General features: G+C 37.4%; 3 protein-coding genes and 1 long non-coding RNA gene across 5 annotated transcripts; 2 read left to right on the forward strand and 2 right to left on the reverse strand.

Moving 5' to 3' along the window:
• Window positions 1–304: 304 nt before the first annotated feature.
• Window positions 305–12,088, reverse strand: LOC128888931 (39S ribosomal protein L3, mitochondrial). Of its 2 annotated transcripts, XM_054146156.1 has the most exons (8): window positions 11,971–12,088; window positions 11,259–11,415; window positions 1,690–1,777; window positions 1,385–1,609; window positions 1,170–1,298; window positions 927–1,087; window positions 663–852; window positions 305–585 (listed from the first exon to the last, which is right to left on the reverse strand). In XM_054146156.1, the coding sequence occupies exons 2-8, from the start codon at window positions 11,318–11,320 to the stop codon at window positions 349–351; spliced, it is 1,092 nt and encodes a 363-aa protein (XP_054002131.1). In that variant the 5' UTR covers window positions 11,321–11,415; window positions 11,971–12,088; the 3' UTR covers window positions 305–348. The 2 variants fall into 2 exon arrangements, with proteins under 2 accessions (XP_054002131.1, XP_054002130.1); XM_054146155.1 differs by lacking the exons at window positions 11,259–11,415; window positions 11,971–12,088 and adding an exon at window positions 1,951–2,160.
• LOC128888916 (endoplasmic reticulum transmembrane helix translocase) lies at window positions 2,191–9,757 on the forward strand. Its single transcript, XM_054146133.1, has 16 exons — window positions 2,191–3,145; window positions 3,536–3,801; window positions 3,887–4,115; window positions 4,187–4,340; window positions 4,413–4,562; window positions 4,650–4,832; window positions 4,894–5,031; window positions 5,241–5,361; window positions 5,432–5,586; window positions 5,659–5,834; window positions 5,903–6,358; window positions 6,446–6,635; window positions 6,711–6,962; window positions 7,028–7,536; window positions 7,616–7,756; window positions 8,118–9,757. The coding sequence occupies exons 1-16, from the start codon at window positions 2,879–2,881 to the stop codon at window positions 8,223–8,225; spliced, it is 3,495 nt and encodes a 1,164-aa protein (XP_054002108.1). The 5' UTR covers window positions 2,191–2,878; the 3' UTR covers window positions 8,226–9,757.
• On the forward strand, window positions 10,506–18,015 carry LOC128888922 (sodium-coupled monocarboxylate transporter 1-like). Its single transcript, XM_054146143.1, has 16 exons — window positions 10,506–10,615; window positions 11,274–11,450; window positions 13,119–13,321; window positions 13,485–13,644; window positions 13,743–13,808; window positions 14,248–14,299; window positions 14,371–14,438; window positions 15,434–15,585; window positions 15,666–15,806; window positions 16,200–16,424; window positions 16,498–16,681; window positions 16,757–16,843; window positions 16,919–17,088; window positions 17,160–17,318; window positions 17,377–17,488; window positions 17,570–18,015. The coding sequence occupies exons 3-16, from the start codon at window positions 13,134–13,136 to the stop codon at window positions 17,621–17,623; spliced, it is 1,818 nt and encodes a 605-aa protein (XP_054002118.1). The 5' UTR covers window positions 10,506–10,615; window positions 11,274–11,450; window positions 13,119–13,133; the 3' UTR covers window positions 17,624–18,015.
• Window positions 18,016–18,917: 902 nt separating this feature from the next.
• On the reverse strand, window positions 18,918–23,579 carry LOC128888948 (uncharacterized). Its single transcript, XR_008460347.1, has 3 exons — window positions 23,433–23,579; window positions 21,954–22,149; window positions 18,918–21,109 (listed from the first exon to the last, which is right to left on the reverse strand). It is a non-coding gene; the product is annotated as an uncharacterized LOC128888948 (long non-coding RNA).
• Between the last annotated feature and the right edge of the window lie 1,013 nt (window positions 23,580–24,592).

A 24,592-nucleotide genomic window follows, 5' to 3' on the forward strand; every position in this document is an offset into this window, starting at 1 on the left:
TAATATAGTGGCGCCATCGGTGAGAAAATACCCAAGTTTCTCGCTGAAAAAGTTCTAGCGCTCAATGTTAGATGGCACCACTATTGAAATTTTGGCTTCATCTAGCGTTGAACGTTAGAACTTTTTTAGCGATAAACTTGGGCATTTTCCCACTGATAGCGCCACTATTTTAAAATTTTGAATCCACCTACCGTCGAGCGTTAGGCACTATTATAAGAACGAATGCGTGAAATAATTAATGTAATGATAATAACGTAACCTTCACGTGAATATTCGATTATATAGAAAAACACCTTCGAAAACATGGGATTTTCATAACAAAAACATTTATTTACTATTCTATTACACTTATGATTCCGGTGTGTATTCGAGTGAAGGATCACCGAACACATATACATCATCAGCATACAAATTATCAGGGAGTGATTCTTCGTTTATATTCCCTAAATATGTAGGAAAATGCGGCGATTGTGACTTTCTCAATGGAAGGACCGTATCATACAAGTAGCACATGGTGTTTGTTTCTCCTGGTATATTTGGAGCTAATACCCAAATCACATTAAATTTGGTATTTACTCGTAGTACCTGCAAGCAAAAAATATTTGTTCACGGTAATTTCTTTTCAATATTAATTGAACTATTTAACTAATATTATTATGTACCTTTACACCTCGGAGAATACGCCAGCTATTTCCCATATGCCCAGGCAATTTGGTACCAGGCATTACTCTAGCTTTTGCACCTCCGGAACCTATATTACCGGGTCTTCTATGTGTTTTCGTTACACCATGAGTGGCAGGCATTCCATGAAATCCCCACCGCTTCATAACACCCTGAAAGCCGCGGTCTATCCTACATTTATAAAGAATATTGTAATTGACGATTAGATATCCAACACAGAATTAAAGTATCGCTAAAACGTTTACGTTTTTCCTTTAATATCAATATATTCTCCTGGTTTAAAATGAGCTGCACACAAAGGAGTTCCTGGTTGGAGAGCAGCATCTGGCGAAACAATGAACCTCATTAGCGTTTTCTTTGGTGTAACTCCAGCTGCATTAAATATTCCGTAATATTCCTTAGTAATCTGTAAAAATCAATGGTACGAACATTGAATGTCAGTTGTAGGTAGAAACATGAAAAAAATGGCAAAAATCATGCCAACTTACTAGCTGTGGATCAATATTTACTGCACCTACTACAAGACAACCTTTTTTCGTCTTAACTTGTTTACGCCTAGAGATAACTGGATGAAAGTTTTCTGGTGGTATATATTTCACAACTTCATTATCTACAATCTGTAAATAAATGAGATACATAACAATTTGGTGGAATTGTTTGAAATAGAAAGATAATTCTATTTGATCACAATAGCAAGCAGCACCTGTATTAATGTACTTAATACTTTCTGTCCATTTTTTAACCACATTGGATATATTCCAATTTTTTTGCCAATTAAGCCAGTACGCTGGGACTTAGGAGTCCATTCCTTAGATATTTCAATTATATCTGAACATAATGGTGATGTAGAATTCAAAAGTCCTCGATTTGATGCTATAAACTCTGACAAGAACTCTTTGTTTTGCGATGTGAGTGATTCGTTATAATGCTAATAAAGAGAGCAATATTATATATTATCTATAAAACAGCAAAAAAATCAAACTAGTTTTTGATGTTACGAATACATACAGCATGAACTGGTCTTGGAAGCCATTCTGGATGACGCTTCCTTGGTATAGGAGGTCGTCTGTTACGACTAGGTACCCTTATGTCAACACTAATTACAAATAATCATACATTTGTTAACTAACAAGAATGTTACAACGAACGATAAATATGTAAATAACAAATTGTTTTCTTCGAACAATAATATATTTACAAACATTGTACGTGTACTAAGAATGTATCAAGAAATTGGGATAATAATTATGTAGTGCTTTCTTTCCATACCTTAGCTTGAGACATTTGTTAAAAAGTTGAAAGCCATTATAAGTTTTTATTATCGATACCATGCTTATCGAGCTAAGAACTTTGTGTAAATGGTGTTGCAACAGTACGGTATTAAAGTAACCTTAAAAAAGATACTGTGCTTGACTGTGAGCACAAGAATTTGCCGATAGTTTGCCTCATTGTCAGTTTGTCCTAACACCAATAGAGGTCTCCCATTCTCGCAAGTCATCGCTTTAATTTATATGCAAGGCATTTATCAATTAGTAACATTAAAATCTGTATTTATCGATCATTTAACAATAACTTGGAATACGGTCATTTAAAAGTCAACAAAACGGAATTGGACTTTAACATTTTTATTTAATTCATTTTCAGTACTTTCTTATAATCTATTCTGTAAATATAAACAGTATCTAATTCCTACATTTTTTGCCTACTGATAAAGATTAGAGATCATTTAAAGAATTGTATGTTTAATTGTACGCATTATTACATCGAATTTGAATAACGCTTTCTGTTCTTATCGCAACTTATGTGTATACAATTGTTTTTATTTGGGAAAATTACTCTCTATTAATACGATCCATTTTGAAGTAAGAGTAAACGCTTACATATTTCTCGAAACTTTCTAATAGTTGAATTTATAATTTTAGAAAATGCATTATCAAGACAACAAAATAGTTCAAGTCATTGCCGCGAGGTGCTGTAACAGCGTTCATAAAATTCATTTTTGTCCCATTACCGTAAATTAGTATACATATAGAGCACCGTGGAAAGGTGTGAAAGGGGTAAACATATTTCGAAGACCATTCACGTGATGTAGTTGTTACGTATATCGTTTGCTGAGTGAGTTTTCTCATGTGAAAGGAATCCGAATCTCTTGTACTAAATCCATACGCCTCTGTTACGGCGCATTGTAATCATAGCCATGGCGACTATTGCTTCATCGCGTACAGACGAACTCGTGCAAACTGTCACGCTTCATAATCCTCGAAAATTATTATTCACGGGGTACATATTGCCATCCGTGCTACTGCACGCACTGTGGATTTATTGTTGGATCTTTGTTTATGGAATTGACGAGTACTATGACGCGGGTTTAGTAGGCATTGCAGCCATAGCCTTGCTACAGATTTTCATATGTTTGTGTTGCCAGTGGTCAGTGCACATACATACTTTTCTAAATTGTAGCTCGGTGAGTTCACGTCTCCTTCATCTCAATATAACACGTCCATTAATTGAATCACTTACGTGTAGAAATTATGTTCGTTCAATATGTTCCGTTAACGTGGCAGCCATTCGAGCCGGCCTTCTGCTAGCTCCGTTACATGAGCAATTGGCGGGAATGTTTAAATGATATAGTTTAAAGCAGAGTTCGGTAAACTTTTTCTATGAAGATAGTGAAGCATTAATTTTGTGATTTTGTCATGAAATTCATTTAAAAATCATTTTTACCTTATGGGTTATCCAATGGTAGATAGTTGGTCAGATCTATCTCTTGAAATGCAGTTTACCAATCTCTGGTTTAAAAAAAATTTTGTTAGTACTTCTGCAAGATATTCAATAAATATTTTAATCATTTCAGGAGAAAAATCCTTATAAAGCAAAAGTAGCAAAAGTAGTACCTACCCCTAACAATGGAAGTTCAGAACTTGTTAAGCTGTTCCATTCTGAACAGCAAGAGCCATGGTTCATATTTCAAAAGACAAAGTATCATTGGAACCAACATAAAAAATGCTTTGAAGGCCTTCAGTTTCCAACTGGACATTCTGTTAAACATTATTGCGAATGGAAAGGATATTTAGATGAAAAAGAGATTACAGCAGCAGAAGAGAAATATGGCAAGAATAAGTAAGCACTCTATTATATAGATGGAAAAATTACAAATTATAATTATAAATTTGACTTTGTCTTTCATAATTTTCTATTGCCTTAGTTTGGACATGGTGGTGCCAGAATTTAAGGAACTGTTCAAAGAAAGAGCAATTGCACCATTTTTTGTTTTTCAAGTGTTCTGTGTAGCACTGTGGTGTTTAGATAAATATTGGTATTACAGTATTTTTACACTCATTATGCTTATTATGTTTGAATGCACACTTGTACAGCAGCAACTTCGAAATATGGCTGAGATCAGAAAAATGGGAAATAAGCCATACATGATAATGGTTAGTATACATAGGAGGCAAAACATAGTTTTTCAAAAATGGTTTGCATGATTTCATTATTTTTATCAAAGGTTTATAGAAATCGGCGATGGCGTTCGATGTTCACCGACCAGTTAGTACCTGGTGATATTGTATCAATAACAAGATCTCAGAATGATAATTTAGTGCCATGTGACATGTTACTTTTAAGAGGACCTTGCGTGATTGACGAGAGTATGCTAACAGGTAATTTATTATAAAGGAAATGGTAAAACGCGGGATTAATTCGTTCTACATAATTTGATTACAAATTTACAGGAGAGTCTGTTCCACAAATGAAAGAGCCGATAGAAGATATCGACGATAGACAGTTGGATATAGAGGGCGATGATAAGCTTCATGTACTATTTGGAGGTACAAAAGTTGTACAACATACTTCACCCAGTAAAAACGTATCCGGCCTTAAAGGTATTTATTTAAATATTGAAAGAACGTTCGCCAGTAATGCATTTTATTCGCGTATGCATTTACATGTGGGAATACTTAAAATTTTAGCTCCTGATAATGGTTGTGTGGCCTATGTATTACGTACGGGATTTTCAACATCACAGGGTAAACTTTTGAGGACAATACTATTTGGGGTTAAGCGCGTTACGGCCAATAATTTGGAAACGTTTGGCTTTATCTTATTTCTATTAATATTTGCGATTGCTGCAGCAACATATGTATGGATCAAAGGTAAGTAACATCGCGATATAAAGGTAAGTACCTAAAATATTAAATGATCAATGTTTTATAGGAAGCGAGGATCCTACAAGAAACAGATATAAATTATTTTTGGAATGTACGCTTATTCTAACATCGGTTGTTCCACCAGAATTGCCTATTGAATTATCGCTAGCTGTTAATACATCTTTACTAGCCCTGTCAAAATTAGGTATTTATGAAATGTATATTGGAGTCTAAACGAAAAAAGAGACACGGAAATCCGAACTCTCGATCCTCGGATCCATAGCCGACCGCATTTCCTACATGACTAATTCTGCACCCTACGTTTCGTGTTTTCGTTTTGACTCCTTATCGTTGGATATAGGGGGCACGAATACTAGAATAGTTTGAATAACAACAAATGTTTTCCTCGTGTAGGTGTATTTTGCACCGAACCTTTCAGAATTCCGTTTGCGGGAAAAGTTGAAATCTGTTGCTTTGATAAAACTGGCACTTTAACTAGCGACAACTTGGTCGTCGAGGGTATAGCGGGAATCGAGTAAGAATGAAATAATTATTTTTGAAACATTTATAGATGCTTAGGCTAAAGTAATTATTCATCATTAAAGGGGGAAAGCAGATGTTATGCAAATTTCTGATGCGCCTTTAGAAAGTATTCAAGTACTTGCAACGTGCCATTCTCTTGTACAATTAGATGACGGAATCGTTGGTGATCCGCTTGAAAAAGCTACACTGAAAGCTATTAACTGGACACTCACAAAGAGTATGAGTTTACTATAATCTTCAAAATTTAAATAAAAGTTGTGTAATAATCTCAATATTAATTTTATATTAGATGATTCTATGATACCAAGAAAAGGTCAATCCCCTGTATTAAAAATAGTACAGAGACACCACTTTTCTTCCGCGTTAAAACGAATGTCAGTCGTAGCGGGATATACGACACCTGGGTCATCAGAAATTAATTACATGTCCACAGTAAAAGGAGCACCTGAAATTATTAAAAATATGGTGAATAACAAATTACAAATCTGAATTTGTTTTTTCCCCATAATACATCGTAAATATTTTTCTTTTAGTTATCATCCGTACCAGAGAATTATGACTCTACCTATTTGTCGTTATCTCGGCGTGGGGCGAGAGTGCTAGCTTTAGGATATCGAAAACTTTCTGGTCCTTTATCATCGCAAGATCTTAGAGAGCTAACGCGAGAAAATTTAGAAACAAATCTTAATTTTGCTGGATTTGTAATTATAAGCTGTCCGCTTAAACCTGATTCTAAGGCTGTTATTAAAGAGATCGTAAATGCTTCGCATTCGGTTGTTATGATCACTGGCGATAATCCTTTAACCGCTTGCCATGTCAGTCGCGAGTTACACTTTACGAAAAAACCAGTCACATTAATATTGGCTGCCTATGACGGAGAGTGGATGTGGGAAAGCGTAGATAGAAAAATTAATTTGCCTATGGGTATCAAAAATGTTGATCGAGGTAATGAAATTTGGCGCGAATACGCTCTTTGTCTAACTGGAGAGGTAAAATAATAAGTCCCGAACTATTACACTAATTCATTAGTCATTTAATTGAAATTTATGTCCCCTTTTTTAACTTATAATTTCCAGGGTTTAACGTATTTAAAAGATAATGACCGGGAACTTCTCCGTAAATTATTACCTCACATTGTAATTTTCGCAAGGTGTGAACCAAAACAAAAAGAATTTATAATTGTTTCCCTACAAAATTTGGGATATACAACTCTAATGTGCGGAGATGGTACTAATGATGTTGGTGCTTTGAAACATGCTCAAGTGGGTTAGTCGATTATTGACATTTATAATTTAGCTGCACGTATAGAAAGCTTACATACTGATCAGTTAATTTCGTTAGGGGTTGCAATCCTTTCTAGTCCGCCTGAAAGAGTGCCTGTAGATAAGCAAGATAACAAGAATGAAAACCTAATCTCAAATTCAACAATATCTAATGGTCCCAGAACGAATTCGAGAGTATCCGCTAATACCAGAATGAGGATACAAAAACTATTAAAGGAAATCGAGGAACAAGAACAATCTATTATTGTTAAACTTGGAGATGCTTCAATTGCCGCACCTTTCACTAGCAAAATGTCGTCAATTCAATGCAGTGAGTTTCATTATTATAGAGTGATTTTAAAGCAATCAGTAATTCTGATCCATGTATTATTGCAGTTTGTCATGTTATCAAGCAAGGACGGTGTACTTTAGTCACGACGTTGCAGATGTTTAAAATTTTGGCAATTAATGCATTGGGACTTGCATATAGCCAATCTGTTCTCTATTTAGATGAGATTAAGTTTAGTGACGCGCAAGCTACATTACAGGGTGTTCTTTTAGCGACCTGCTTTTTGTTTATTTCAAGATCGAAACCGTTGAAAACGTTGTCTAAACAGAGACCTCTTCCAAACATTTTTAATCTGTACACTATAGCCACTGTATTGCTTCAGTTTGGTTTGCATTTTGTATCTCTTGTGTATTTGGTAAGAGAAGCAACTATATTATCTCCAAGGAATGAGAAGTTAGCAGCTATATTAGCTCCAAATAATTCAGCCAGTCAAAATATGTCGTTAAATGGAAATGTCGGCGATGAGGATGAACCTTTCGAAGCAAATTTAATAAACAGTACAGTTTACATTATCGCTATGGCACTTCAAGTTTCTACTTTTGCTATTAATTATCGGGTAAAGTATAAAACTAAGTAATTATATCAACAAAGATTAGGTATATTTAGTTTTAATTCGATGTAATTTTACTTTACAGGGTCAACCATATATGGAAAGTTTATTGCAGAATAAATCTTTATTATACAGTCTTATAGGGAGTGCAGCTGTTATATTAGGATTATGTGGGTTTTCACCTGTGTTAGCAGCACAATTCGAAATTGTAGATTTTCCAAGTGATGTAAGTGACTACAAATATTATAGCATACATCGAATATGTACCGTGGTACCACGTTAAGTTGCCATCGGCAACGTAAGATGTAACAAAATCACAAACATGGGAAACTTAAGTAGTTGATTGCTGAATTGTTTGATCGCTGTATTATTTCACTGTTACGCCAATGCATTCCAACTGTCATTTGCTCTCATTCGTATCTTTCTCTTTGGCTTTCTTTGTCGCGAGGTAAACTTCTGATGTGAGCCGCTCCGCCAATAATAAAAATACGTGTATCTCGAGGCGGAGCGGCGAATCTGATTCAACTGCAACTTAACGTGTATACAAATCTTGCAATGCACTAATATGGAACATTTACTTTTTACAGTTTCGTACACTCTTAGTGCAAATTCTAATAGCAGACTTTATCCTTGGATATATGGTTGACAGAGCCTGTTTATGGCTGTTTGGAGAAGGAAGACATCAAAAGCTGTGATTAGAACACAATTTCCATATTCCACTTTTAAATTTAAATATATGTGAAATCTTAAATATAACAAATTTTTGTTTGTTTCACAAAGAGTATATTGATTACACGTGTAATTATGCCTGTAATTTATGGATTGCGTCAGTACATTTCCACGTGAAACAATATTTTTTGAAAGACTGATTAAATCACCATTGAGAGATCATTACTTAAATAGATATACATTTTGTTATCTACTTTGTATCAGTGATACACTTTCTATCTATTACAGAAACTAATAATACCAATAATTCTTTGTGGAACAATATAATACATGTATATGAGTATGTGGTATGTATGTATTATTGAGTGTAAGTATTACTAGGCAAAGTGAAATAGAAAACTGAATATGCAATGTGAGTATGTACAGATAATAAGTAAATAATTATTACACGATTTCACGGTTATTATGTTAGTATTCCGCAAGCAACGTGTTCGTATCTTAAAACCTTGATCTGGCAATATTTACAAACGACACAAGTTCCATTATCTCGTGAGAATATAAAGAAAAGCACTTTAACCATCACACGACAAGAAAAAGCAGTAGCTACTACTATCATTTGCAACATCGTTTAGCAATTTAATATTTCCATAAACACAATAAGTAATGTATTTTTTTTTTATATTTTATATTTGCTTTCACGTAATTTGAGCATAAAGCGGGATAAAATTTATATTGTACGTCTGAGTAGATTAATTAGTAGTTATATTTAATGCTAAAGATATACTGTTACTGTTAATAGTATAATGAAGGTGAACATTGTACTTGTAAGTTTTCATACAATATTCATTGCACCAAAGTGTGGTGGTAAATACCTATAAACTTTTTATATATGAATGTTATAAATTTTGAATGTGAAATTACGCGATATTACGATTGAAACAAATATAATACTTTCTTTTCGTTGCAAGCTTCTTAAACTACAGAAGGTTGAGAATTATAAAAGTAATTTTGAATGTATTGCGTACAGTGCATTGATTACATACCTAATGTAACATCATCAATTTACGTTAAGATTACGATAGTTCGCGAAAATAAAGCAAAGTTAAGAAAGTAACACATTATTCTCGACTGTTCAAACTATTTAGAATTATTGCATTAATACATTCCAATTTTTGAAAAGTTTCACATTTTGTGATCGAGAAGAAAAGCACACCGATTTAAAATGCAATGTGTTCCGTTCAATTCGACGATGAACAGGTATTGTGTCTTCGGATAACAAAGAATACAATACGTTCACAGTGCAGTACGTTTAAGGAATGCGAGTACTACAATTGCCATTACGATGACTCAATCATAAACGAATAAATCGAATCTTTTACGTTGTAAGCGATGAATATTCAAAGTTTAACAACATTGTATTTACCATACAATGTTACAAATTTTTACTAAATCGGTTTTTAGATCGAATATCCTAAATAAAAGCTAATTGTATATCGTTGTCTTACGAATGTTTGTAATTCTCTATAATTAATGATAATATAATTTGTTGTAAATATTACGTTCAAATTTTTTAATTAATACTCCTCAAATTACTAGTAACCAAATCTATTCCAGTCCCTAAATCCCTAATAACTCAATCATTGAGAAAAATAACTATTGCCATATTTTACTATGTAATATACGCCATCAAGGCAGAAAAAAAATCAACATGGCGTAATAATGTATACGCTAATGGAGAGAGGGAATTATTTTTGCTACTCATGATTACGTGGATTAGTGAGGTTATTCCAATTTGAAATGTAGATATAAATTTAAGGCATCAATTAAATGATCTCTTGATACCGATTCGCCACATTCGAATCGATGTGGGTAACCGGTAACATGGCTATTACGATTTAATTCCTGATTGTACGATTCAATGAAATATTTTTGACTACATTATTTTGATTTTAGGTACATAGATCATGAACAGGAAATGAAATTTAATATTTGCTTAGCGATTGATTGCACAAAACCTATTGACTAAATGTGCTGAGTGTTCGGCTCTGGTTGGAGGAGTTTAGCTTAAATCGGAGAAACCGGTTACCACAATGCGGGGACTCGAACTTCACGACAGTCTGTTGTCGATCACGGTAGACAGCTGTCCGTGACGTTCCTTTCGTTCGACTGTATTTATTTGCGTACATACGTATTTACATTTTTGTAACAATATTCTGATTGTAGAAGGTCACTGCATTACATTAGACGATACTAATGAGTGCGCCGATACTTTAAGTATGTATTCATTTTCTCGTTACGATTATTCGTGTTCGTTGTCGATGGTTCGTGTCATCTTTTGCATAAATCAGGATCGCGATCGATAACTTAGTCAATATTTTCCAAATATTAACATCGAATCGTGACTCAAACACCAAAGGTGAAAACACAACGTGCCAATGACGGTTTAACGGTTTTCTACAATAAATGTTTTAAATAAATTTGTATCTGATAAAATGAATACCATTTGACAAGTATTAATTTCCAATTTTTTATACAGTCATATAATGTAATTATTTAAATTATATTCATATGTTTAACAGTCGTTATGTATGTACATTTCAAATGTCTCTGATGTTTTGTTATCGATGTTTATATCTTTAAGAATGTCTTTTGCTAATTCAGTTCTAACAATGATTTTCAATCATGATTTGGCATTTAATGAGCCGATGTGAATGTGTTTTTATTCAATTTGAAATTATAAATCTACACGAGGTTGGTAATATGAAAAATCACAGATAATGATAATAAAGTTCTTAAATAACTAGTAGAGAAATAAGAAGCAATGTAAGTACACATAGTACGACAATACATAGGAATGTATCCGGTTAATTTTTATTAAAAACAAACGAGAACACATGACGAATCACTTTCTAGAGGTGAACTGCTTTCGGGGCAGTATCCGTTGAAACTACGAATTGGTAGGGAGATAGTTTGAGAGGAAATAAAAACAAGTCAAACAAAAGGAATCGTAACGTCGGAACGTACACGTGAAGAAAATTATCTGTTTTGTATTCCCTTACCGATTGTCGATCAAGATTGAGAGGATTTCAACAGAAATACAATTAACATTTCCGGAGATCATGGAGCAATTGTGGTCGTGATATTCTCATGTGGTGATCGTATCAGAGAAGACAAAACTTTGAGTGCAAAAACGTGACAGTGTGCTAGACATCGTTACTAAATATAAAGAAATCTATTTATAAAACCAAACAGTGAGTATGCGTTTACCAGCGGCCGATATTTAATGTCATCATAATTATCGGTCGGTAATATGTTTAATCGCCCTTTATTTGCATGCTTTGTTTTTTTTTACATTTTGTATGCAGAGTGAGATATTTGATAGGGACAATGTAAATAGTAAATACTGTATATGTTATCATAATTACAGTACATATCAAGAAGTAATGGTACGTTACATGGTTTTGCACATTTCCTTAATTTCTGTCATATCTTCGTTGATATAAGAAAAAACTTCGATTACATCGCGTACATTTGTCTGCATTCTAATCGGAAATTATAAAAGAATCGATACAAAGAATACCTAACTTTTAATTTTGAACTACGAATAATCGTTGATGCATTGTCTAGAATATTTACGAAGAAAACTTCCAAGTAAATTATTTTGTTTAAACTTGAGACAATTCTTTATGTTGCATACTTGTGAATTCAACAAGAACGTTGGCGAATAACAAGAATTCCTTGTTTGGAACAGAGTAAAATACAAAAACTTACGGCCCTAGCGTATCATGTTTACGCAAGAATCTTCTGTTATGGACGCTGTGCAATTATCGTTCGCATTCTTGGAATGGTCTTTCATTAATTCACTCAACATCCTTCACTTTGCTCAACTCGGATGGTCTACTGACCTGTGGCAATTTACATTACTCGTGTATGGCGTTTACTCTACTTTGTCGAGTGGTGATTGTTTTCTGCGTAGTGCTGACACCTGTGACACACGGTCGGTACTAATGAAAATTGCGCCATATTTAATCGTATAATTTTAACTTCTGTGTGTTAACGATTGCGTCTATATTGATTCAGAGTAATAAAACGTAACTTTATAACTTGCAGCTAAATAAATGTTTATGTGAGCTTTGATTTAAGGTGATGTTATTAATGCTGATGTTTAAAACAATGTAGAGAGGAATGTACTTATTGTATAAAATGTTATTAAATTGATTATATGTAAATGGAGGAATAATAAATTAAATAAATGCAGTCTATATCGAGGGCAATAATTATAAACTAACACTTTTACTAGCATACCGAGTAGCTTTTTCTGTCGCGCTCGGAAAGTTTATCGTGTTAACGAGCTGTATTGGAATACTAACAGCTGCGAACCATATTAAGGTCGTGTGTCAAGTACCAATTAAGAGTATATATGTATTTAGGTGCACAGATATGTACAATGAATCGAAAAGACTCGTGGTTTTCTACTTTTGATCAAGGAACAGTGTAATGAATTCATGTCCTGCATTTAAATTTTTGAAAACGTTCTGTAATATAGCTTGTGTAGTTTATAATTATATTAAACGTCATTCACCCTTCAAAGAGTAAAAAGAGCAAAAGAGTGCTGTTTACCTTTCTTGGTTTTTCTGTGAATAAATCGTAAGACGTTGTTTCTATTCGTGACTTTATTACTCGAATAAAATTTCGCCCATCTTCGCTTCATCACATTTATTTCGATGGTCAAATATTTCCATTCTCTCGCGTGGAATGATAATAATAGCAAAAGCAATGTGTGCTCGTTGAAGATCCATTATGCGTATCATGGCGAGAACCATTAAGCTTTCATCCGTGTTACTTGACTTCCATTACTGCTATTATCTGTGTTATCAAGCAAATCTGGCTTCGTAAATCAAGTTTTCGCTCGCTTCCAGTTTCTCGGAGCCAGAATGGAGGAAATGCCTGAGAGAGGATACTTTCATTGGGCAGATTGGCTGGTGTTCGGGCTGATGCTCGTCGTGTCTGCCGCCGCGGGATTATGGCATTACAGAAAAGCACAGAAGTCGACCACCGTAGATTATCTCCTTGGAGGAAAGAGCATGACACTTTTTCCCGTCTGCTCTTCCCTCATCGCAAGGTATCTTAATCGAGTTTCGAGTGTTGATATTTCTCGCATATAAAAACAGGAAAAATATAAAATAATATACATTGAGCAAACTACTTAATAATTTGCCCTCAGACATTGTTTCAAGTTAAATATCTAAATTAGTGATTCATATATTTTATGAATAATATTATAGCTTCATATCTGGCGTAACGATTCTTGGAACACCGGCTGAGATATATAATTTTGGGACCCAATATTGGATCACTATTATCTCTATATTTTTCTCGGGCGTAGTAGTGGCCACTATCTACGCCCCCGTCTTCGTCAAGTTGCAACTTAATTCCGTTTACGAGGTATCGTTTATCCAATTTACCATATAAAATGAAACAAGAAAATTCTTTTAGTTTATCTCTTTGGTGTTCGAACCTTTAATATCCCAATTTTTTTTTAGTATTTGGAGATAAGGTTCAATCGCGGAGTAAGGACACTCATATCGCTGATCTTCGTTATTGACTTGGTAAGCACTAAAGGACGTGTCAATGAACTTTGAATACAAAGCTCGCAACGCGACGTACACGTTAAACACATTAAAACTTTGAGGAAAGTAATTCATCATTGACTTTAATTCGTAGGGAGCTCGTTTACAGCAAAGTTGTGTCACGCTACGTTGCGCGACAGAAACGCGAAACTTCAATGAACGTGGCTTATCGAAACGCTTAAATTCAATTTTTCAAAAATATTCTTATTCGATACCGTTACCTCTAACTACATTCAAGACCACAGAAATATATTAAAAATTCACCTCACTTTCTAGCTTATTCTAGTTGTACCTCCGTGAAAATCACTTAATTTTGAATGTATCTAATTAGATAGTTTTCCTTGCGTGCAAATAACATTAGGAACGGTCATGTAACTACTCTCATAATCCCTCGAATGTAATATCAAACCAATTTCAGGTTCTCTACCAATCGATCGTGGTTTACGTTCCAGCGTTAGCGCTAAATCAAGGTATTATGTGGCCATATTATTCATAGTGAGCATTAACCGAGCACTATTAAAATCTCTGCGATTAATTACAGTGAGCGGCTTTGATGTGCATTTGATCGGGACCGTTATGTGTTACGTGTGCGTGTTCTACACCGTCCTAGTAAGTTTATGCATTGCAAAATACATACAAAACGTAGATATTCATTTTCGTCTGCTAATACTGCTTAGACGGTGACTTGTTACAAACATCTGGTATGCAAATCTTTCTTATAAAAGTCACTGAAAGTTAAACGATAGGAAACCATTTTGTTTCACTTTGCGTTGGACTCACTTTGGACACCTAAGCCGCTACCAAACAATATCTAATAAGATAGATACACTAAAAAGTTAAGGGATCAACGTGGCATCATAAAAAACAAGACGGATGATCGCTGACATTTGACGAGCAATGTATGGTAATTGCAACGATGATCTGACAACATTGAAGCCGCTAAGCGTTTAACGTGTATCATTATGAACGCTCAGCGATGATGACGAGGCGGATTCATTGTCGGGGCTTAAGAAGTTAACAAGACGTATCAACGATGAAATATATGGGGGGTACGGGGCTGATTGTGAGTCGAGCTACGGGGTTAGGTGTACGCGAGCTAATTTTCCAAGGTCCCTCGTTCGGCGAATTCTCCTGGGGATAACTCGAGTTCCTCGGGCAGGAGGACGCCTGGTTGCTTGTAGGAAACAATTTTCGGTGGACAATGCCGCGAAGAATCTCTCGCGCGGACCCGGCTACTGGAAATGTTTATGGACGGAAACTGAAACCTCGACAATGGCCCGCCGGAAACAATGGCGTGGAGCACGTCGAGTGCTCGTTCCCGTAGCAGCAGATCACAAAGCCAGCGCCGAAGTGATTAATCGCATGCTCCCGCGCTTGTAATTATCCAAGCAATTTGTTGTGCCCCCGAATTAATGAAAATTTATCGCGGTCGAGTGACTCTTTGTAAATTTGTTTATTATCGGTGTCCTCGGCATCTCCGCCTCCAGCCAAGTGATTCCAAAATCTTTGCACTCGCTAAAAATGTATGAAATGTAACGATTAGATTATTTGAAATAAGTAAATATAACTAGAAGAATCTAAATTGATCGGAGAATGATTACCAGGGCGGCATCAAAGCGGTGGTTTGGACGGACATGATGCAGGTTGCAGTTATGATTTTTGGCGTGCTAACTGTTTGCGTTTTGGGCACCTATCAACTTGACGCTGCAAAAATATGGAAGGAGGCCTCGAATACCAATAGAATCGAGTTTTTGAAGTAAGACATGGTTAGAAGTATCTACAGCTCGCGGTGTTTGATTCTCGAATATATTAATTATTGTTCTGTTTCTTGTGTAGCTTCGACCCATCTCCTTACACAAGGCACACGGTGTGGACGGTGTTGATTGGTTCCTGGTTGTATACCACTGCTTATGTAGCTGTGAATCAAACCACGGTACAACGGTACAAATCGCTGAAAGATTTGGCAACATCCAAACTGTAAGTGAGTACCAGGTTCACTCAAGGGTGAGTCGATACCTCGAAAATAGGACGTAACGTGCCTCGATAATAGACATAATGACACTATATAATTAACGCATTCGCGATCGGCAGATGTTTTACGTTTTTAATACCAAGTACTGGTAAAAATAATAAAAATCTGAAGCTGGACATCGCACAAACTATGTTTTGAAATATCATTGTTGTAAATATGTAGTGTATAACATAAAAAGATTTTCATAATTTTGTCATAACCAGGAATAGAATTTCAAGTGACGTAAATTCACGTAAACTGTCGCGAATGTGTTAAGTAATTACCATGACTGTCACGATAAGATCGTGCTTAATCGTCTTTGGATAATTATGTGTGCGCCATTATCTGCATGATTTCAGAGCCATAGCAATATCCACTATCGGCATTATGTTGTTCATTTCACTGTGCTGCTGGTGCGGCCTTATCCTTCTAGCCTGGTGGGCGCCACCAAAATGTGACCCCAGAGCTCTTGGTCAGATCACTGCCGACGATCAATTATTGCCCGCTTATGTTATGGAAATCGCTGGACATTTGCACGGAGTACCAGGCCTTTTTATCGCCGCCATTTTTGGAGCTGCTCTCAGGTAAGCATCACTTTTACCATTTTTCATAACAATTTCCTTTTAACGCGTTACGCATTACTACTAATCGTTTCAGCACGCTTTCCGTCGGCTTCAATTCAACGTCCGTCGTCCTCCAGGAAGATTTCGTGAAGGGTTGCTTCGGTCTGCAGCTGAGCGAACGGTGTTCCTTCATCTTCGTGAAAGTTGTTGTTGTAATTCTCGGTTCAATAGCTCTGGGCTTGTTATTCTTAGTTGAAAAATTGGGAGGAGTCTTAGCCGTGAGTACATCTCCAGATTTTTTTGTTTGGAAAGTAAATACTCAGCAGTTTTTTACTTCGTTTGTTTCGAGGCAGATTACCGGAAGTCTAGCAGCCATCGCAGCAGGTACTTCTTTCGGAGTGTTCACGTTAGGTATCCTCTTCCCGTGGACAAACGCCAAAGTAAATTTTTCATAATTTATGAAAAGTTCTTTGCAAAAATAATCTGATTTATATTATTTTTTCTCTGTCGATTAGGGCGCACTTGCGGGTGCTGTTGTAGGATTCGTGGTCGCTGGCTGGGCCAGTTTAGGTGCGCAATGGTCTATCGGTGCCGGCGAATTGGTCCCAAAGAAACTTCCGGTACCCCTTTCTCAGTGTCCAGCGAACATCTCTGAAAGTTTCCTGAAGCAGTTCGAGCATCCAGAGTAAGTCGATCTTAAACTTAATCGTAATTATCACGTCTAAAGATCAATATTTCTGTATTTGATTGTTTCAGCGAAGATAATGTATTTCCTCTGTATCGATTATCGTATCATTGGTTCACTGGATTGGGCACGATAATTGTAATCGTCGTAGGTAATTTCGTTAGTTGGTGGACTGGTCCATTGGATCCTTCTTCCGTCGACAAAAAATTACTCTCACCGATAATTTACCCGTAAGTTAATAACGTAACTGCAACATAAGGATCCAGTGCAAGCATTTGTATATTTTAGATTATTACCGAAGCCAAAGTACCAGACTTGCGACAGTACTGCAACAGTAGCTGGACCTAGTGATCTGCATGCAACAGCGAGTCTCTTACTAGCTGATTTGAAAAAGAAACGAGTGGGTATTTTGTCTACTGTCGTTCCAGAAGAATCATATATTAATGTGAATAACATTTAAGTACTTCTTTCTCTGTTACAGAGAAGCGAAAATTTCCCCAATGGCGTTACAATGCAGTCCACGTTCCGAAGTTGAGTATTCGCTGAACGTTTAAACAAACTGTCAAATCATTTCCGCGCGTTGCTGAAGACGTTACCATGGTTGAAATGACGTTTTCATCCACGATTCCGCTCGGGGTTTCAAACCGCCTGAAGCGATCGCGAAGTCATCTTTCGGTTCGGTCCCTTTTGCAGTATTCATACATAGGTAGATACAATGTAGACAATAGTATACACGTTTTGTTCAGCAGGAATCTCGTAGAGCGAGTGATAAGTCGTTATTCAATTTAGGTAAATGCACAAACAAAGGCAAGTTTCTCCTTGTGTACTCGCGCATTGAGACAGTTACTAGAATAGAAACACTTGTGTAATGTTTTATAATTTGTAGAAGAAATAAATTTTTGTATCAAACTACACGAGCCACTTCTGTTATTGTACACCGTGCATTTAATACCACAGATTTTTCATGAAATTTGCATGAGTAGCTTTCAAAGTATTAGTACTGTTGTTTAAGTGTATTCGTAAATATTCTAAACTTCTTCTTAGAAGGACAAATGGTTTCTGATTTAAATAATTGACCCTTTAGTTACTTCAGGAGCGCAGTTGACTCAAGTGAACTGTGACTCATTTTGGTATGATTACACGCAACCCGGTCGTTAATGATCATACAAGATGAGACAGCGCTACATCGAGCATAGCAAGGCGTACAAGAGAATCGGGAAACGACAAGGATGGGTTTTGGCGTTTCTATCACCCGGCCGGTCCTCGGTTGGTTCTCACACCGAGTTCTCTAACTGAGTTTGTTCGGTTTTCAAGCTTTGGTGATTCTCGACGGTGTCCGTCGCGCGGAAGGTGAGCGACTCGAGAGAGAAAGAGAGAGTACATCGAGGAGCCAAGGCCCCGGGATATTAGCCGGCTTGTTAAGGGAAAGCCAACGCCGTCAAACGTCCTTATTAAGGCCACGCAAATAGCTGGTACGCTTCTCCTCGCTTACCTCTTGACTTGCCTCCCTGGAAATTCAATTTTCGCCTGCCTGAAATGCGGTTGATCAAAAGCACCGCCCTCAGGTTCGATATTGTTCACGCCGCCGATCGTTAGATCGATCCATATGCTTCGATAGTTATTGCGCTGACGCTTCAACGTGCGCAGATGCGATTGAACGGCACGCAGATTTCCTGGATGAAGGGACGCTGAAGGAACTAGGAGCGGTTCAATCGTTAGTACAAACAATTCGGATGTGTAAACATTAGGTGATCAAACGCTTGATAGAAAATAAAAATGACTTAAATCGTTTAAATGGTCAATGCCTATGTAATAAACGTATTCTTTTACCTGTGTTTAAAAATATTTTAATTACTAACATTTTAACGTACCACGTCCCCCCCAAAAAATGCAAGAAAGTCTAGATTTTTCTAAAGTGCTAGAACACTCCCTTAAATCATTTTCCTAACTGGAACCTCTTTCACTAGTCTCGCAAGCGGATCCCCTTCCGCGAGGGAATTAAAATCGCCTCTCTCTCCTCCCGTCGACGCTTAACGATCCCGACTAAGACACGCGGGTGTTTTCTTTTTTCCCGTTTCGAGGGAACGCAGTGCGTTCAATGCGGGTGCAGCCGCGAATTGCACGAGGTGCATGCGAAGGTTTCATTAAGAGGAGCGCGCGACACGTAGCTTCGGAAAGAAAATTGCGAGTTGCGGGCCGTGTGCGGGGCTTTATTAAGCGCGCTTCATGCGCGATTTGCATTCGTCTGGGTCGGTGATAGATTTGAAATTCCCACGTAGAACGTGCAGCGGTTATATAGGGTCGAGAATTCGAATCGGGACGAATACCGGGCGACGCCTAGTGGAACGTACCTATGTAACCGCGCGTGATTGTGTCGAAGCGAGGATCGAACGGAGAGGGTGAACAGGGATAAGGGATACCGACGGAGATGACTGCTGAAAGAGATGAATTCATGCCCGTGCGAGAGAAGAGACGAAGAGGAGAATACCAAGAGGCGAGAGGGAGAAAGTAGATTCAAGAAGCGCTTAAAATGAAGCAGGGCCATGAAGGGTAGAGGAGGACGGAGAAAATCAAACGGGTGAAGAGCGTTAACGATGGGAAAAGAGGCGGCGACCCAGGGAAGGGTGGCATCGAAACGAAAATAGTGGGAGCACCGCGGAAATGTATGAATTTACAAATCGAAGAACGATGGGAAACCGGGTTGAAGCAGGCTCCTGGTTGGATGAAAAATCGTCTGTTTTATTAAGTGTATTTTCTGAAACATTTAAGATCTTAAAATTACATCCCTAACGCCCTGTAAAAGAGAGGTTCACTCTCCCACGAACAGATCTTACTCTCCCACAGTTCTGTCTTAACCATCTACTACGTGAATTTTACTCTACTTTTACAACCTTATAAAAAGAATATACAGGGTGATTCTTATACGGTGACCGACGCAATTGTCTACAAAATTCGAAGTCGCATTGAAAAATAGTTCTGACACAAAGTAATCAATTTCAAGAGGGGAAAAAAGGTGACAGTAATTATTCTTTTCTGGGTGGAAGCGATTTCGAGATATCAATGTCCCCTTCATTTTTTAAAATGGGACGCAATATGTTTTCTATATTTTTATGGAAGACATGTACTCAACAACGGATGCGATATCAACATGATCATAGTCAAATCGCATATAACTTTTTCAACAAACTCTACAGAGATTTCTTTCATCAGGTTCCCAATCGGGCACACTCGTTCCTAGGAGGGCGAAAGGAAAGAAATCGCGAAAACCTCAGAACGCAGGTGAATAGACTCAGCGAGATAAAGGGATGGTAAATGGAAAGCAAAACACTCGCCGGTACCCCGGAGAAAAAATAACCGGGCTCGTGGGGCGAGGAATCACGCGTTAGAAAGGATGAAGCGAATAAAATGGAAGATTACGTGTGCCGCGAAAGAGCTGGTCGAAAATTAGAGCAGGATACGAGGCGCGGAAGAAACGTGCGGCAAGAAATACATGGAGCCAGAAAGGACGAGGAGGTAGAGCTTACCGTGCTGGAGGGGAAAATCGCTGCGAAGTCGGAGCAAACGAGACGAGAGTCGGGGTGCAAGGGAGAGAAAGGTTAGGGATGAGCGAGAGGTATGGGCTTTGGGGGTGGTGGGTGGCGGTGAACGAGGTGCGGAGGGTTGGAACGAGCGAGACACAGAGGTATGGTGGCGGATAGAGATGGATAGAGAGAGGTCGTGGCAGCTTGAATGGGGCTAGTTTGAGATAGTTAGCGGGCCTTCAGAGGCACAATCGGCCGCGATTGGCGGGCCTACAATCACACGTCGCATTATATGTCCATCAGCGTAGCGGATCTTGCAAATACGTTAGCGCGTGAGCCAACGAGTTACCATCCGCAAAAGTCTTCAATTCAAACCGTCGTCGCTGCGGATACAGGCCTGCGGTCAGAACAGATCCTTAGATGCATTGCGTTCACGCCTGTTTCAACATAGTCCTTGAGAGTGCACCTCATACCGAACGAGGATCACGAAGGAGACAAACCTAGTATCGAAAAATAACGAAGTTTAATCCTCCTCTAGGTTTAGACGGTATTTTATCGTCTAATAAAATTCCTCCATCGAACGTGCGATATCCCAGAAGCGACCGAACCGAGTCTTAAGGAACCTTCGGGATTTCTGTAACTCCCGTATTCAATTTCGAGGGAGGACAAACAGTAACCGACATTAAGTGAAGGCACATCTGCGAGGCAATATACGCGATTAGACTCAGAAGCACCGAGGCAAATATTGTCTTTTCTAATCTGGCGTCGGAGTCGCACTATCTTGGTATTACCATGGGATAGGATCGAATTCTTAGGGAGTTAATTGGGTCCTGGCGAGGGATTTCGTGCGAAGATTCCGGATGCAAAGACAAACGGGAATGGTCATAACCCTTAGTTCTGTTTACCCATGGGTAGAGTTACATTCAAAGGATGTACTCCGGAACTGTTATCCGATGATAAATGAGCCAGGTACGCCTTCCATTAAAGGTTTCCGGAGTTAATGCGCGCAATTTACAACGTATGGCGATCCCTAACAAGCGATAAATAACGGATGATGTTTAAAATATATTTTTCTCTCGACGATGTCATACAAAATTGCCGTAAAACGTTGGGTAATACCGTCCCTCAGTTTTCAAATTTCAACCTGTAACAATTTTTCATGTCTGATACATGAATATAAAAACACGGTAACAGTTTAACATTTTTTTATGAATATCATGAACATTATAGAGGACGATCATGGAAAGTGGATTTTGTACATACACGTAGACGGACGATGGGGTAAGCTCCAAAGGTAGCCAATATAAATAAGCATGATTATTCGAAACCTCAGATCAAACGTACCTAGAGAAACAGCGGCAGGCGACTGACGGAATAACTAATTTATCAATTCTTCGCTTCGGTTGGCTCCGATACCTATGGCTATATTTGCGAACTCGTGTAAACAGACCTCCGAACTCCCACGGCATGTTGTCGAATCGTCGTCGTTGTATTTGGATACGGAAGACCTCTGGAAAGCTTGAGTTCTGACAGTAAAATTCTGCAAAATTACGTATTCTTGCACTTATTCGTCAGAATTATTTATAACGCGCTACTTTTAACTGCGACAGTACTGACACTGACGAAGTAAATTAGCAACGCTTCGAAAAGTTTAAATGTTGAAATACGAATGTACAGGGTTATTCGTAGGATCGAATATTTTATTTATTTATATAGATTGGGTTTCAACAATTCTTTTGGTTGTAGTTAAAATAAAATTGTGAGTTTCAGAAGCAAATAAACGTAGGTAGTCAGTACAAGCATTACTATTTAGAAGAATATTATTCCTTTTAATACGGCTATAAAAGTACTTTCAAGGATTGCTTTTTGAAAAAAAAAAAATAAACGTCATGCAGAGATTAATACCTGAAAAGCAGTTTATCTCCAAAAAAACTGAACAGTGCAGTAATGACGCCAATCAGTGTACATTGAGTAGAACCATCACCGGTTATAACGGATCGCATTCAGAAATATTGTACGCAATATACGAGATCGTTAGGATAAAAATTTTGCGTACAAACGTGACGTAATAGCCGCACGTACGAGCCATAAAAACGTGTAATTACTAATAAAGTGTCCAATACATTGCAACGAGTACAACGTAACGTGTCAGTTAAGAAACATTTTAAAACGAATTTTTTTACTAAAGATAATCCCGTGCATATAAACTTTAATAACTATTTTCGAAAAATGTAATTGCCTAGGGCTCTGTTGATTGTTACCCCACTACTGATTTTAAACAACGATAATACATTTTCAATTTGAAATTAAGTCGAATGAAACAAAGACGTTTCGTGCGCGGTTTTAAAAAAATTCTTTTTCAAGTTTTAGCGCCAACTACTTGATATTCAATTTGCAAATAAAAAATTTTTGTAGCAATCGTTAAAATTGATTAACGCGATTTTTCGTGGACGCAGCCGAAGGTGTGCAAACATTTGTGACACGTTGAAAATTATAATTCACGCGCGTACGCGTGCACGCCATGCTTCTGACCGTTGCCCACATGAATTTCCAAACATTTCACGGTTCAATTTCAAATTTTTCAGCACGTAAACACGATCAGTCCTGTACGTGACTATTACACTACTCGACAGCGAAATCCTCTCTTGGACAAAACCTGGTGCACTTTATAGATTTTTATATCATTTATAGTTTATTTTACACATTATGATACGTTGCAAGCGTTGTCACGCTTTTGAAAAAGTACGTACGTATGGTTTCGAAAGTGTTTACGTGACGTTGTTAGTGCAGCATTGCCACAGGATTTAATAGAGATGTATTTACCTGCCTTTCTGTATTTTATTCCCGATCGTGAACACCGCGTATCCACCGTTTCGTTTTACTAACGATGATTGATGCCACCGGTTTATTAGCGAACAATATCCTGTAATGACAAGGGACGCTGTCTGTGTTGCACGTGAATTCATCTATTAATCGCTAATGACGTGAATTTATCTACTGACCACAGGCGCGAAGTCGGTGATGCAACTCATCTAGATTTCCATGTGCCTATGCTGTGACGTAAGTCGCCTCATGAGTATGCAGCGCCCTAGTTATTACTGATTGGTGGCGCTTTAGCTGTCACGGTTGGCGGTGCAACTACAATTATCATTTATTTATTGGGTAATTACAATACACAGATTAACTAGCATCTCACTTGCGTATTTTTATGGCTTTGAAATGTGTTGTTTATCGTAACTACGAAAATATAAACCATAAAATAAAGAAATTAATTTTGATGAAAATCTTTCTAAGGAAAAATCGATGTATTGGAAATCAAACATGTATTACTTTAGGGCGCTGGGAAAAGGGGCCATTTCTTTCTTTCTCGCCGAGGATTCTACTGGAGTGGACGCGTTTTCCGATTGCTCTTTTACTTTGATAATAAAATAATTTTTTGGAAAAAAAATTTAACCTACTTCAAAAAAGGTACAGTGAAAAGTATGAAATAATTTCTAGTTAATTTATATCAATACGCACTAGCTCCAGATATAATTGTTTAAAAGTATGGGAAAATGCAATGAAAAGTATGAAATAATTTCTAGTTAACGTATATGAATCTGCATTATCGACCGAGCACTCTACATTACCGACAGAGTAATCTGCATTATCAGCCGAACACTCTATACTGTCGACAGAGCACTCCACATTACCGGCAGAGCAATCTGCATTATCCACCGAGCACTGTACATTACCGATAGAGTAACCTGCATTATCGACTTTACCGAGTTAGGTCTGATAGGTTCTCGGCCGATAATGGAGATTGCTCTGTCGGTAATGCAGAATGCTCGGTCGATAATGCAGATAACTCTGTCGGTAATGTCAAAAGCTCTGTCGGTAATGTAGAGTGCTCGGCCGATAATGCAGACTGCTCTGTCGATAATGCGGATCACACTATCGGTAATGTAGAGTGCTCGGTCAAAAACACATACTGCTCTGTCGAT

Source organism: Hylaeus anthracinus, unplaced genomic scaffold (genome assembly GCF_026225885.1).
Source record: "Hylaeus anthracinus isolate JK02 unplaced genomic scaffold, UHH_iyHylAnth1.0_haploid 11994, whole genome shotgun sequence".
NCBI classification, from domain to species: domain Eukaryota; kingdom Metazoa; phylum Arthropoda; class Insecta; order Hymenoptera; family Colletidae; genus Hylaeus; species Hylaeus anthracinus.